The sequence below is a fragment of the Crotalus tigris genome, unplaced genomic scaffold (genome assembly GCF_016545835.1).
Source record: "Crotalus tigris isolate CLP2741 ecotype Arizona unplaced genomic scaffold, ASM1654583v1 scf7180000018239.1010054, whole genome shotgun sequence".
NCBI classification, from domain to species: Eukaryota; Metazoa; Chordata; class Lepidosauria; order Squamata; family Viperidae; genus Crotalus; species Crotalus tigris.
In genome coordinates this window covers 618,289-633,519 of record NW_024096901.1, presented here as the reverse complement: position 1 = coordinate 633,519, position 15,231 = coordinate 618,289, and the positions used below count along the sequence as shown (strand labels likewise).

Sequence of the window (15,231 nt, the reverse complement as noted above, 5' to 3'; positions counted from 1 at the left end):
AATACATGAAAAACTAAATTCTATTATGAAATATTAAACATTTAGCCATTCTTTGCTTTCAACATCCTGTGACGCAAAAATAAAAACATTTTTAAATAAAATAGTTACATTTCAGTTAAAAATTTTAAAAATCATCTTGTGAGGCAAGAAACCCTAATTAATCTAGAAGGTGGAATCATGATCTTACCTGGAATTAAACCCGATGACAATAAGCGAGAGATAATTAACTTGATACAGGAATTGATAATAAGTAAACAAGACATCACGAGAGATTTAACATTACAAAATAGCAAACAAATATGGGATTGTATTATCAAGCTTCTGTTAATAGTAATTTGTTAACAATTTGCTTTTACACAGCTATAGTGTATCATTAACAATTGCTAATGATACACTATAGGTGTTTAAAAGCAAATTAATTGCTAATAAAAAAAATGAACTAAAATTGCTAGCATTATTAAGCCTTAATATGAATATAGATTATGTAATGCTTAATTTTTGTATATAAACTAGAATATTGAAGATTTGAGAGCACAGTTTTTCTCTGATGCACATGGTTTGAAAAGGTTAGAATCAAGTAGAAAGATTCTGCTTCTAGTAGTTGCTATATATTAAGGCATTCTGGGAGTGGTTCAAGCAAAATAAACTTTGGAGGTAGTGATTCTCATAGCTGCCCTACCTTACTGATTTACTTTAGATTTCTTCACCCACTCTCAGCAGAGCAGATTTTATAAAGGGGAAAGGAAACTCATTTGTTATTTGACAGCAAGAATTATAAACAAACATCTGCTTGATTTTTTCCTTAAAGGATTGTTCTTGGTCCTCAAAAGCAGAAAAAATGATTGAACATTAGGAATTCCAATGAAACACCACACTTTGTTTCTCATACTTTATATTTTATAACCTCAATTGAAAGATCCCACAGAAAATTTTTAGTTGGTCAGTTAGGATTTTATAGCTTAATAATTATGTATGTTTCTCCCCTTCTAGGGCCAAATTTTTAATTTTATATGATATGTAGCGTATAGCAGACTCTATACACATAGCACTGATGGGTTTTTCCTTACACATCAGCTACAATATAAACTTAAAATAGAGTTATCTTCAATAGTATGTCTTTTATATTCAGCTCTATTTAATAATTACAAGATCACCCTTCTTTTCCTTTAATTAGCAGTTATTCAAAGCCTATGTACAGCCCGCAAACTGATAGCCTTAAACAAGTACCAAAGACTTCTGACAGAGAGATACAAGGAACGAAAGACGCCCTCATTCAAGACTTGGAAAGGAAACTGCGATGTAAAGATAACCTTCTGCATAACGGGAACCAAGTAAGACAATGTATAGAGAATACATATAAAAGGGAAGCTAGGAAATTACTACTTAAGCTGAATCACTTTGAATTTCTTTTCCTTGCTTCCATATACTAATTAATTAAACCAAAACCCAATTCTGAAATACCGTATATGCCGGCATATTAGGCGACCCGGCGTATAAGACGACCCCCGAGTTCGACGCCGGGTCGCAAGACGATCGACGCCGAGTCACATATAAGATGACTTTCTAGGCATGCGACTCGGCGTCGATCATCTTATACGCCGGAAATAACGTCATTTCCGGCGTATAAGATGATCGACACCGAGTCGCATGCCTAGAAAGTCATCTTATACGCCGGAAATAAACGTAGTTTATAACGTTATTTCCGGCGTATAAGATGACTTTCTAGGCATGCGACTCGGTGTCGATCATCTTATACACCGGAAATGACGTCATTTCCGGCGTATAAGATGATCGACACCGAGTCGTATGCCTAGAACGTCATCTTATACGCCGGAAATAATAAATAAATAAATAAACGTTATGACTCGGCGTATAAGACGACCCCCGAGTTCGGAGGCTGTTTCATCGCTCTCAAAAGTCGTCTTATACGCCGGAATATACGGTATATGCATTTACAAGGCATCTGTATGTTGAAATGGCTATTTACGCTGTTCAGTGCCTAACAAGATGACCACTCTCAGGATTAATTGAGCAGTATGTTAATATTGTCTATACTGAGTTCAGAATTGGGATAATTCTGGATTTCTGTCCTTCAGAGAGTGTTGAAGTTCTTATTCAGGCACCTTGGCATGAATTATTTCTTGGCTTACCAGTACTTACATCTTGATCAAATGCCACTTATGGATAATAGGTCTGGGATTTATATTTGGACATCACCCAAGGGGAAAAACATTTCCAAGAAATCAGTTCCTGCTTGTGATAAGAATGAATCCTTCTGATCGGCCAGTTATGAAAAGAAATAGGGGACAATTAATTACAAATAACATAGGGGTAAAGCTGAAAAGCACCACCATGTATTGTATGCCACCATTTTCCTTTTATTATGACACAATAATTTAGATAGGTGTTCTGACACCATTACCCTGTTTTTCAGGGTAGAGAGGAAGTGGGAGAAAAGATATATAATGTGACAAGGACACCCAGAAAATTGAATTAGATTCTAGAGTGACAGAAAATGGCAGCAACTCCGTGCTGTTTATATGTATAATTCATGTTACTCTTATCCATCTAAAGCAGATATGTCAAACTTGCTATGTCATGGGACGTATCGGAGCTTTTTCTCCATTGCCGGCAATGGGGTGGATGCGGTTTCCTCGTGACGCGTCCGGCCTGCAGGCCAGCAGTTTGACACCCCTGATCTAAAGAGTGCTGTTGCACTCTGTCTATCTTTCATGTTTCATTATGAATAAAACTATAACAGATTAGGTTCTCCTAGGTTCCCTTTCATGTGTTGTCAAGACTAAATCTAGGCCAAGGGAGTTTAATGTTTTTTTTTACATAAGTGTAGATATGGGAAGTTAATGTAATGTTTTATTCATTCGTTAGATAACAATTATCAGCTTAGGAGAGGCACTTTCCTAACCTTTCTGGAATTGTGATTCAGTTTGGTACTATATTAAGCAAATATTTAATTAACTATGGTTTATTTAATTACAATAGGCTGGGTTCACTCAACATACTAATCCTTAAACCACAAATAGTAGCTAGGATCATTTTACATGCAGGCCGAAATTAAGCAAAGTGTGTAGTTGAATCTTGCCCCATCCAAGTTGCTACAAGTCCCACTGTACAAAAATCCTCTCTTCACCTCCACCCATCCCCATTGCAAACCAAAGAAAAATAAAGGAAAATGCTTGCAGTACCATTGCCCCATTCATATCCTGTCTTAATGTTGGGTGCATCTGCTTAACCTTTTGGAAAGAATGTAGTAGTTTTTGGGGGGGGGGTTGTCACTGAAAATCTCTTAAGCCCTTTGGATTTTTGAGATAAACCTCTTTGGGTAACTGAAGCCTGGGAAGTGGTGTAAACCAAGCACTGTCACAAATTCAGTTTTGTTGTATACCCAAATAGGCTGCAACTGAGCTGAATATAAACTGGCTTAGCTGCTGAATATGGAAAACTGAGAAATCACCATATGAAAATACTCTTGGTACATAAAGTGACACATGTATTTCTGTAACATGGTTTTAGCAACATGCAACCGCTTTTAAACAACTAAAAGACCACCATCCCCAACAACTCCAAAACCTGAATTAGTTTTTTTTTTAATGAGGTCAAAGGCAAAGTGCATGAGATCATGTCAGTTTGATTGTGGAATGGGCTCCAAAACAGAGGAGGGGTTTTTCTAAGTATACTGGGAGTTTATTACTGTTTCCATTGATGGAAGAATGAGAGGCAGCTATCAATAAGATATCCATACTGTATGACCTTTTTCATAGAAAAAGATGTAGTAATACAATATCCTTAATCAAAGTGTGGCAGTAGGTTCCACTGATTGAGTTGAGTATGCTGCATGTCACTGAGGTGTGATATCTTGGCTTACAATAGAGGGTTGCAGTCTCTTTTCAGAGCAGAAAAATACATAATTTCTTTTGGTGATGTGGGTGGTATTGTGTTAAAAAGGAGAAGTTGAGGCAAGACAGAAATATTCAGCATCATTGATTATTACCTTCTACACATTTAATAGTTTTGTCCTTGTCATGTTAACAATTACCATTTGTTACCTACTTTTAGAGGAACTCTGGCTGTCACAACTATTTGCTGTGGGGGAGGAGGGGCAAGAAAGGAAGAGTGCTCCTCTGCTTTTTATGCATAATTGTTATTAAAATGTTTAAACCAAAAGATAAAAGCTAACACGAACTAATAGAAAGTAAGAAGAAGCAAAAGCAAAAGGTACAATAAAAGGAAAAATGTTACAGAAAAATAGAAAAGAAAAGTATAAAATAGTACCTCCAGTATTCTTCACAGCATAGCAGTTATAAGTACAAATATATTTTAACCTCTCTCTCCAAAGTTACACTTTATTACTCTTCTTTTGATAATCTGTCCTATCTAATAAAACCACAAGCTCATATTTTTTTTATTTTTACACAAAAAGTCCATCTGAGGCTTCTAATCAGCAATAAATGTAGATAATGTCCTTTCTCTAATCAAAGATTTATTGATTTATCCATTATCAGCAAAATCTGTCAACTTCACAATGAGTCCTCCATGATGACTAGTGTTGAATCTTTCCATCTCTGTATGTACAGTAATCTTGTTGCTATGATCATACATTGAAATATCTTTCATGGCTTTTCTCTAACTGGCCTTTGTTCTTTTTGTGTAGTCTGTACATGTGTCTTTTGCTGGAGCATAAGTATGTTGTGCCAATTATAGAAGAAAAAAGGACTGGTACAAATTCCCTTTCCTTTAGATCAGCCTCTGGAAGAGTAACAGTTTACAGACAAAATTAAAATTTTATTGACCTCTCATTGTTTCCACATGTTGTCATTCAGTCTAGAAACAATTTATTTATCAGCTAAATGTCCTTTTTCCCCAGGATTTTTCCTTTGGTTTAGATAAGATAACCTTTATTGTCATTTTTTACTATGAGCACAGTGGCCCATATTAAAAATGAAATTCTGTTGCCTGCTCTCAAAAGAAAGTATATATCTATCCATACACACACATATACATATGCTATGAGTTATTTATAATAGCAATAAGGCAGTAAAGGATCCTGTTGAATGGCTAAAAAAACACAAAGCTTTCACCTCAAATCACCCACAGTGCCCTATAAAAATATCCTGTAGATATTATTCTTTTTCCTTTGGGTTGCTTTATGAAGATTTAGCTTCTACCCAATTAGAGAATTCCTGTAGTAAAAGTATGCTGCTTTCACATCTGTAACAATAATGATTAAAACAGTTGTTTGTCCTGCTCTTATCAAAGAAAAATAATTCCCAGGTCATCTTATAGTGAGCTCTGTGATATGGAATGGAAATTTAAGCATTCACTGGTTTTTTCTAAAGTTCATGTTCACTTTTTCTTTTAATAAGCGTTTAAGCTACGAAGAAAGAATGGCTCGCAGGTTACTTGGGCCAGAGAATGCTGCATCTATGTTTGTACCGCAAAATGAACAAAATGCAGAGGACACACAAGTAAGTCTTGATTTTTTTCCCCATTCATCCAAAAACTGAACTGAAATCCAAACTGTTCCCCATAATCATACATATGTAGCAGACGTTTTCCTGAATGCAATACAGGTTGTCCTCAACTTACAACCACAATGGAGCCCAGAATTTCCATTGCCAAGGAAGACGTTTCTTAAGTGAATTGTGCCCCATTTTACAACCTTTTTTGCCACAGCTGTTAAGTGAATCGCTGCAGTTTTTAAGAGAATCCCGGGGTGGTTTCCCCATTGATTTTGCTTGTCAGAAGCCAGCTCAGAAGATTACAAATGGTGATCACATGACCCCAGGACAGTTCAGTTGTCATAAACACATGCCAGTTGCCAAGCACCCCAATTTTGATGATGTGATTGTGGGGATGCTGCAGTGGTTGTGTGAAAAACGGTCATAACTTCTTTCAGTGCCATTGTAACTTCGAACAGTCACTAAACAAATGTTTATAAGTCAAGAACTACCTGTATTTGAAACAAAGCAAGCTACCAAATGTTGAATGGAAAGATAGTGGCTCGTTTCACAGAGTACGCCATATCATGGTTTGTTGAACAAGTCATGGTAGCCAAGTTCACCCATAATGCCAAAGTTCATATATTGTGCTAAAATAAAATGAAACTCAGGCAAAACATGGATGAGGTGGGGTTTGTCTCCAGGTTGTTGGAGGGATAGAATGATAGGAGAAAGAAGCCATTGTCTCTACTGATCCTGAACTGTTCTGTAACAGCTTATTGTTACTTGATGCACAAAACCGTCCACACATAAATTGTTCCATGAGTGGAACTGCTTTTTACTGTGGTTTGTGCCCAAAACATATGAAAATGTGAAATGTGCTTTGCTTAGAACTCAAAATGTTTATTCCAGATACATGCTTTGTGCAGTTGGAAGAATTGGAGGGAAGGCAAAGTCATCAGTGACGCCTGAAGAAAAGTAGATACTTTCAAGTGTGGCGTATCCCCCTCCCCTTCCCCATCTCTGCACATTTGTGTCTCCACCTGCTCTTAGCTGCCACATGTCCATCACCCTTAAATTGAAGGACAGGCAGGCAGGTTGGGAATACTGTAATTGAATTTGGGATCAGCAAAAGCTATCGGGAGGGAGGAAGAAAAAAAGACAGAAGATCAAATGGCCTACATGCAGGCCATGCGGAAGAAGAGGGAAGAGGCATGTTATAGCTTTGGTCTTTTTGCCCACTTTTGATGCTTTCCAGTCAGTCTTGACTCCTAGCCATTACCAGGAAAAATCCCTGCAATTTTCTTGGCAAGATTTTGAAAGTGGATAAAGCTGAGTGACTGGCCCAAGGTCAGCTGGCTGGCTGACTAGCAATGGGGCTAGAATTCTTGGTCTCCTGGTTTCTTAATCAAGTTCCTGCAGGATTGATATTTTTAGATGCTGAAAAAGCGTTTGATCAATTGAATTGGCAATTTATGTTAAGATTAATTGAGAAAATGAATTTCGGAGAAAAAAATTTATAAACTCTTGGTGTTATTTATCAAAAACAAACGGCACAACTTATAGTTAATGGGGGTTTGTCAGAGGTGTTTACAATAGAAAAAGGGACTAGACAGGGATGTCCATTGTCACCATTGCTGTTTGTTCTAACTTTGGAAATATTGCTGATTAAAATTCGAGAATCACAGCAAATAAAAGGAATAGAAGTTAATAAAAAAGAATATAAGTTAAGGGCCTTCGCAGATGACTTGGTGGTTACCTTATCCCAACCTATTTATTCTGTAGTAGAGTTACTACAATTGATATATCAATATGGACGGGTTTCAGGTTTTAAAGTCTAGTGCCCTAACCACTACGCCAATCTCTCTTCAATCAAGTACAAGTGAAATAATTCTTTTGATATTTTAATATTCAGAGTACCTCATAAAAATAAAATATAATCATATAAATTATTGGTAGTTTGTTTTACTATTGTTTAATTGTCCCTGTCTAGTTTCTTTAATTTGTCCATTCTTAAGAGTATACAAATCAAACACAGAAATTGAGGGATTTACAGGAACCTGCACTTCTTCATAGTAATATGTTTTATTTTCATCATTACACTATTGCTTCAATTACCTTATTAGTACCCTTTCAGAGTTGAGAGGCAAATGTGGGGTAAATAGGGGGAGAATAGAAGAGAAAGGCATGGAGTCATAAAGTTGGGCTCAGGAAGCTTAAGGCTGAGGTTGGGAGCAACCAAAGCAGTCACAGGGACAAGCATGTCCTATATAAATCAGAACGATAAAATCATACAAATAGATGGAAAAGCTGATGGAGGCCATGCATTTGCCCCATGAAATTAGGGTGAGGGTGGTTAGCTTTCCGATACGCACCTTAATTTATATAGCAAATTTGAAGATGATGTAATAAGTAAAAAATTGATCAGCAAAGCAAGGACAACAAAATATTGCGTTAAAAAGGTATTCCTTTACCTCACTGTTGCTTCTGGGGCTTATTCAACCTCTGGATTATTTCATGTTGACTACTTAAAAAGTCAGTGGTGATTATATATTTATTTACAAAGTTGATAGTATCTCATCAGACCATAGCCAATTGAAGGGCAAACATATGCTACAATTCATACGAAAGGCTTGATGAAGTTAGTCTGACATATTAATGCACTGCAAAAATCAGCATTCCAAAATATAGCCAGCAGATGTTTAAAATTTGTCACAGAGCTCATATTCTACTATGATGGATGGGCACATTCCTAGAACTATTTGAATTGCACTACCTACATCTAGCTGTTCTTGTCATCACTAAAATGGCAAGAATATTATTGTACTTAAGTTATACTTCAAATTTCTTCAAAATTTGTTTCAGAAACAGCATATTAAAATAATATCATGGTGAAGATATTATATTAAGCTAAAAAAAGGTTTTTTTTAAAAGGTTACATAGCCATTTCATGTTGTGCAATATTTTGTCAAAGCTCAGGTAGTTGTGATCTAACAAGGAAAATATTTTCCAATTTAGGATGTGTTAATTGCTATTGGAACCCTTTTGTGAGCATGTACAACTCTGTGCTCTTGCCAATATTCTATTAAAATGACTCGACTGCTATTCCTGCACTCCTGAAGGACAGTATGTCCTTAGGTCTTATTTTAGTGATTTAGTAGCCTCTCTTTTCTAACAAAGACTATATGTTTCTCAAACTACTGTGCACCATGACAAAAAACTTTTGTCATTCTATAGGCACATGTGTTTCTCCTGAGAAGGACAAGGAGTCCAATGTTCTGTCTTAAGTGGCTGGGGGAAGCCCACAAATACCACATGAACACTCTGAAACCCTCCCACCATATTCACAAGAATAACAATTGAGTTTCTTACTGTGTTAGAAAGTGCCTGTGATTACATTATTAGTTACCTGGCAAGTTTAAGTAACTGAAGATCTGCAGTTTATGACCTTTTTACAGAATTCTGTAACCATAATGTAATGATCACTCACCTCGTTTTGTTTTCAACAGCAAAACATGGAAAGTGTACGGCTGCAAGTTCCTCCTCAGCATGTAAGGTACTGTCTGTGGGTATGTTTTATGATGCCACATTTTATGCAAGCAGGAAAATATTTTGTGTGAAACACTAGTTGTGCTATACTAGGCTGAACAGTGAATGAATTACAAAAAAAAGCTGAATGTACTAAAAAGGGTTGGCCACTGTTGGATTATGAGATTTAAGATACGGGATAAAGGTTGTGATTCAGATCATTTGGACATTTAGAAGATGACAAATTCTTAGAATAAATTATAGTTGGTTTGACTTATGAGAAATATTAGGGCACTGTAATACCATAAGCCTAGGAGCTTTCATCTGTGAAATAGGCACAAATTCCAATAGTTTTCTTAGTGAAAGGGTAAACCTAGAAATATAGTTTCATTCTGAAAAGATGATAATTTAGCTGTTATGCAGTGGAGCTAACCTTGCAGGTTGGGTGGCTTAAGGTGGTTGAGAAAGGAAACGTATTGAGAAATCATTTTTATTGCCTGTTTCATTTGTAATATAGGAATAGGCCATCTTCAAGAGGAGAAAGAAACGATCAAGGCTCAATTCAGGAGAAATTTTTTCCACCACGTTTCCTGCAAGTGCCTGAAGATGTAACAGTTGAAGAAGGAAGATTCTGTAGGCTTGATTTTAAGGTAATAAATGTATTCTTTCCAGTGTTTTTAAGACACAATTAATAGTGGAATTTTTTTAATAATTTTTTGCTAGTTTAAAATTTTGGGAATCCAGGACTCTCTTTCAAGAAGGATTAAAATAGATGGGTCTTAAAAGGTCACATTTGGAATGTGAAGATCCTGTATTTTTCCCAGGCATCTGATACTAAGAAAGCAGATTAAGCATCTCTCCATTCTCCCTGAAACTGCATAATCTCTCTTTGAAGCCGTCTAAAACCATTGACCCTCAGATCTTCTGGAACCAGATTCCATAGGTTAATTATAGAATTTTAGTAAGAGCGATTTAGGATAAGGGCCAAAAGCTTTCTTGAGCAGGTTAATCATCCATTGTCACAAGCATTCTTTTTTTAATATTGTAGCTGTATGACACTTGAATCAGAATCTTCTGGTGTGAGTAGGGTTTAGTTGTAATATTGTGGACAGTTGGCAGTGAACAATCACTGGCTTCATAATGGTGGTTGTGACTGGATGAGTAGAGCTCTACCTTTTTACATGCATGCAGTGTATGAAACACAAGATAAAAAGATGTTTTTGCCGATGACCAAAAGGATTGCACCCACCATTTTGAAGTTAGTGACTTTCACTGCAGATAGCCCTTAGATTTGAGTATTATTCTGCCAATATTCCTTTATTTTACTATATAGCCTTATTTGCTGGTGGATAAGAAATTTGAAAGGATCTCCAATCTACAGGCATTATAGTGGCGTTTATAACAGGGCAATTCGTGTGACAGATATATTCTGGCCTAGTCTTGTATGCTTAACACATTGCTCTTTCTGTCCTAATTTTGGCCGTACTGTTAATTTCATATAGATAGTAATATATTTACATTTCAATATATCACATAGTAGACCAGTTCTTTTATGTAAAAAAAGAAACCATTCTGTGTTTTTCTGCTGCTTTGTCCATTTTTTATTTAAGCACTAGAAGCGCAAATTGGCAAACATTAAATTTTAAAGAATTTCAGTTACTTTGCTTAATTTCAGCCATTTGGACTGAAACCACAAAAGTCAGCTTATCCACTTAGTTGTGTACCTCCTTTTTTGTAGTTATACACTGTCAATGTGTTAAAGCTGCTTCATGTATTACCACATTAATGCAACTGCAAAATACCGTAGGTGTTTATAACGCACAATTTTGGTGTATGTATGTTGAAGCACCATGATCTTCTCCTATTTCCAAAGCATTTAGTCTGCCATATACTGTATGCATGTCAGCAGCTTCCAATAGTGTAGAATTTATTTGTTTGTTTGTTTGTTTGTTTATTGTGGAGGGGGTCTGCTACCAAGCCTATACCCATCTTGTTTTATAAAAAAAAAAAATCCAAATCTCTATGCTATAAACCAGGGGTAGGCAACCCAAAACACTCAAAGAGCCACTTGGACCCATTTCCCACCAAAAACAAAACATCGGGAGCCGCAAAACCCTTTTGATATCTAAAATGAAGATAACACTGTATATATCCTTTTTTACCTTTATTATAGGTGTGTGTGTGTGTGTGTGTGTGTATACGCATTAAAAATAAAAGTAAAAATATGACTCTTGGGAATATCCATACTATTAAAACAATGATCACCAAGAGAATGCTTTAAGAGAATAAAATTACATACACACACAGGTAAAAAAAGGATATATGCAGTGTTATCTTCATTTTAGATGTCAAAAGGGTCTCTCTCTCTGTCTGTCTCCCTCCCTCTCTATCTACCCTTGGTCTGCCACTCCTCTTCCCCCACTCTCTTTCTTTCTCTCTCTCTCTCTCTCTCCCTCCTTCCCTCCCTCTCTCTCTTTCTCTCTCTTTCTCCCCCCCCTTCTATCTGCTGCTCACCTCGCAAGCTTCAAGCTGTTGTCCAACAAGCTCAGGGGTAAGCAACCTCAGCTCTTTTATGACTCATGGACTTCAACTCCCAGAATTCCTGAGTCAGCCTAGCTGGGCTAGCTAGCTCTCTCCTGCCCTTCCTGCTTCCTGCAGAGACGCAGCAAAGGGAGAAGCTCCGCCCAGTAAGCTTTTCAGCTCCTCGGATAACACTGTGAGTGCACTCTCTTTTACACATACACACACACACACACACACACACACACACACACACAGAGAGAGAGAGAGAGAGAGAGAGAGAGAAGCAGGGAAGCGCAATTGCCTCTCTCTGTCTCTGTCTCTCTCTGCAAAGGCAGAGGAGGCTGGGAGCCACAGGGGAGGCTCAAAGAGCCGCATGCGGCTCCGGAGCCGCAGGTTGCCGACCTGTGCTATAAACCATATAAACAAAGTGATGGTTTGACTAACAGTTCTACCTCTCTTCTTGCTGGCTCAATCTTTTTCCTACTTGGTATCCTACATGTATTGGACTTCCATCATGATGAGAGTTAGATCTGGAAGGCACTAGTTTTGCTGGTGGGCCCTGGAACTATATGGGCAGATAATCATGTATGAATTGCCAGAAATGTAGGTTTATTTTTTTTCTCAGTCAGAAACATTTAGTTCAACTACTGTATAGACAAACGAACGTTAAAACCTTTTGGGGGTTTTTGGTGAACTAGCCAAAAATGTGGCCATAGAATAGGCTGTGATGTCATCTCCTCAGCTGATCACATATATATAAAGTTAAACAAATAAGAAGCTTTATCAAACAGCATGAGTGCCACATGGTGTGTGGGCAGTTCCAAATACTGATGTGCAACTTCCATTTTTTTCTTTTCTGATAAGGTTGCTCAGACTAACTTGAAGCTAAAGTCGTGAATGTTCTATTTGATTTCCACCAAATTCAGAGTTACCCACCAGGCTTACTGGATCTTAGCCTAATACTCCTAATACTTGGAGAATTGTGTGAATAAAATGGCACTATAAAATAAGAAATAATGGCGTACTTCTATGTAGATTTGCCATTGGACATTAAACTTCCCCTCAATTCCTTCTCTTTCCCTTTGTAGGTCAGTGGGCTACCAATCCCGGATGTGGCATGGTACCTAAATGGAAGACTTATCCACCCAGATGATTTTCATAAAATGATAGTATCAGAAAAAGGCTTCCACTCCTTCATTTTTGAAGTAGTTCGGGTCTATGATGCAGGAACATGGGAGTGTGTGTCTTATAATCGTGCTGGAGAAGCTTCCTTTTCAGTGAAAATAGATGTTATTGGTATGAGAAGGCTTTGCATGCTTGGAAATGGTTTTTCAATAATGATGATGATGATGATGATGATGAAGGGACTTTGGAGGTCATCTAGTCCAACCCCCTGCTCAGGCAGGAAACCCTATACCATTTCAACAAATGTAATATATCATTATATACTATAATAATAATAGTAGTAGTAGTAGTAGTAGTAGTAGTAGTAAAGTTGGAAGGGACCTTGGAGGTCATCTAGTCCAACCCCCTGCTCAGGCAGGAAACCCTACACCATTTCGGACAAATGGCTGTCCAGTCTCTTCTTAAAAACTTCCAGTGTTGGAGCATTTACTGCTTCTGGAGGCAGGCTGTTCCACTGATTAATTGTTCTCACTGTCAGGAAGTTTCTCCTTAGTTCTAGGTTGCTTCTCTCCTTGATTAGTTTCCACCCGTTGCTTCTTGTCCTGCCTTCAGGTGCTTTGGAAAATAGCTTAATTCCCTCTTCTTTATGGCAGCCCTGTATAGATTATTATTATTGTACACAACTATGAAATTACAGCCGCCAGTTCTTTGGCTGGAGTTGGTATTCATATGCATGAAGTTCTTCCTGACGTATTAGTGTAGTGTATGTGCAGTGTGGCCTTTTTAAATTGACGGATGGAATTTTTGTCAATATGCAGATTTTTTAAATATATAATATTTTATTAATTTTCCAATTTTACATTTGAGTATTTAAAAAGCAACATGGTAACTGGGTTAATCAATAGTTCAATAACAAAATCTTTAGTGCAAATCTCAGGTTACAACATCAGATATTTCTTCTCTTTTTCCCTTAACGTTTACTGTCTCATATTCAAACTAGTACATTTCTAATTATATCAACTCAATAAAGACATCATTATTACATTTATCAATAAATTTTTAGCTTATACATATCTTAATTACATTCAACCTTCATAAACAATCCATATCCTGTATTAATTTTACATAATTTTTAATTTCTCATCAATATGCCGATTTTTAAAGTGCCATCCAAGACTTTTTGGAATGGTAGCCAATGTGTCAATAACCACACTTTTTTTCTTTTCTATTACATACATTCCATTATATATGTCATTGTTTAGCTATGACAATTGGTTTTATTTTTAATAATTTTTTTGAGGATAATATTAAGCAAATATGTTATATTAAAGCTACAGTAAAGTACAGAAATATATTGTTTATTTCTTTAAAAAATTAAAAATACAGAGAAAAAAAATAAATTATAGAAGAAACTTTCCCTTTCATCCCAAGCAAGTGTAGTCAACCACTTATCACTGTCTCTCAAAATACAACCAAACACTTCTCCATTCCATACCTGATCTCATTTACTATAAACCCATCTCTAGATGTTCAGCTCTCCTTATTAATCAGCACAAATCCAGGAAGCGTTACAGGAAATAACAGCTAAAGTAATTATATCTCCATTTCCATTAAAGCAAATTCCTCCTAGTCCTTTTCTTCAAATGATCAAAGTCCAGTCCCAAATAAAATAAACATTAACAAAAGTAGCCATCATCATCCAATCCCAACAAAAAAATTAGATGTCACTAGACATAGTAACCAATTATATATATATTATCAACAATAACAATATGAGATGTAAAAATCAATTCAGTACATTATCACAAATAACTATTATCATCCAATCCCCGTCAAAAAATCATTAGGCACCGTAAGACATAGCCAATCCTTATTTTTACTGTGATCACATAACACAATTTTGTATTTTTTCTTTCTCCCACAAAGAAAATTCTAACATTTCTTTTCCCAGTTTCTTTGTCTCTGCTGTCAAAATTTTTGTCATCTTTGCCAGAGGTGATCCAATATAAGAAAATAATCTACAAGAGTCTTGATTTATTACTTGAAAACTTTTTGTTGTTTTTAAATCATGAAGTCCCATTAGGATGGACTTTTCATTTCTTTCTTGTGGGTTGTAATTTTTGAATCCACCTTAAAGTCTATTTTAGTTTTATTTCAATAGGGCTTGTTTCTCTTCAACAACACCTTTTTAAATAACTCCAAAAACCCTTAGCACCCAAAGGTGAAACATTTCTTATAAGCTAGCAATCTGGTGCCCTCTAGTGTCCAACCTTCAAAGTAATCTTATCAACTCAAAATATAAAGAGAATTTTTTCACAGGAGAGGATCTTCTCAATTAACTTCAAAGTCTTTATTTCAAATCCATCTGAACCCTTAATCTAATTAAAACTTTATGAGATCAGTGCTATAGTCACCCTTTTGCTGCATATTCCAAGAAATTTTTACAAAACTTTAAACAAGAAATTTTCTTTCTGAATTGATTGAAGAACTTACTCAGCAAACTTGTGGTTTCAAAGATTTTTTTTAATATAACAAACAATTTAAAAAACTGAAGAGTGATTAAAAAGACAAGATTTGGTCGAGCCTTAAGTACATGAAA

The 15,231-nt window shown here is 36.2% G+C and overlaps 1 protein-coding gene across 11 annotated transcripts in view; it reads left to right on the top strand.

Moving 5' to 3' along the window:
• MYOT (myotilin) overlaps window positions 1-15,231 on the top strand; it is a 55,716-nt gene that overhangs the window by 36,870 nt on the left and 3,615 nt on the right. For 8 of the 11 annotated variants that reach the window (XM_039349253.1, XM_039349255.1, XM_039349254.1 and 5 more), the window contains 5 exons: window positions 1,175-1,331; window positions 5,382-5,483; window positions 8,966-9,012; window positions 9,502-9,634; window positions 12,596-12,803. In XM_039349253.1, the coding sequence (XP_039205187.1) occupies window positions 1,175-1,331; window positions 5,382-5,483; window positions 8,966-9,012; window positions 9,502-9,634; window positions 12,596-12,803 (647 nt within the window). The remainder of the gene's footprint in view (window positions 1-1,174; window positions 1,332-5,381; window positions 5,484-8,965; window positions 9,013-9,501; window positions 9,635-12,595; window positions 12,804-15,231) is intronic. The other 3 variants (XM_039349262.1, XM_039349260.1, XM_039349264.1) reach the window with 2 other exon arrangements.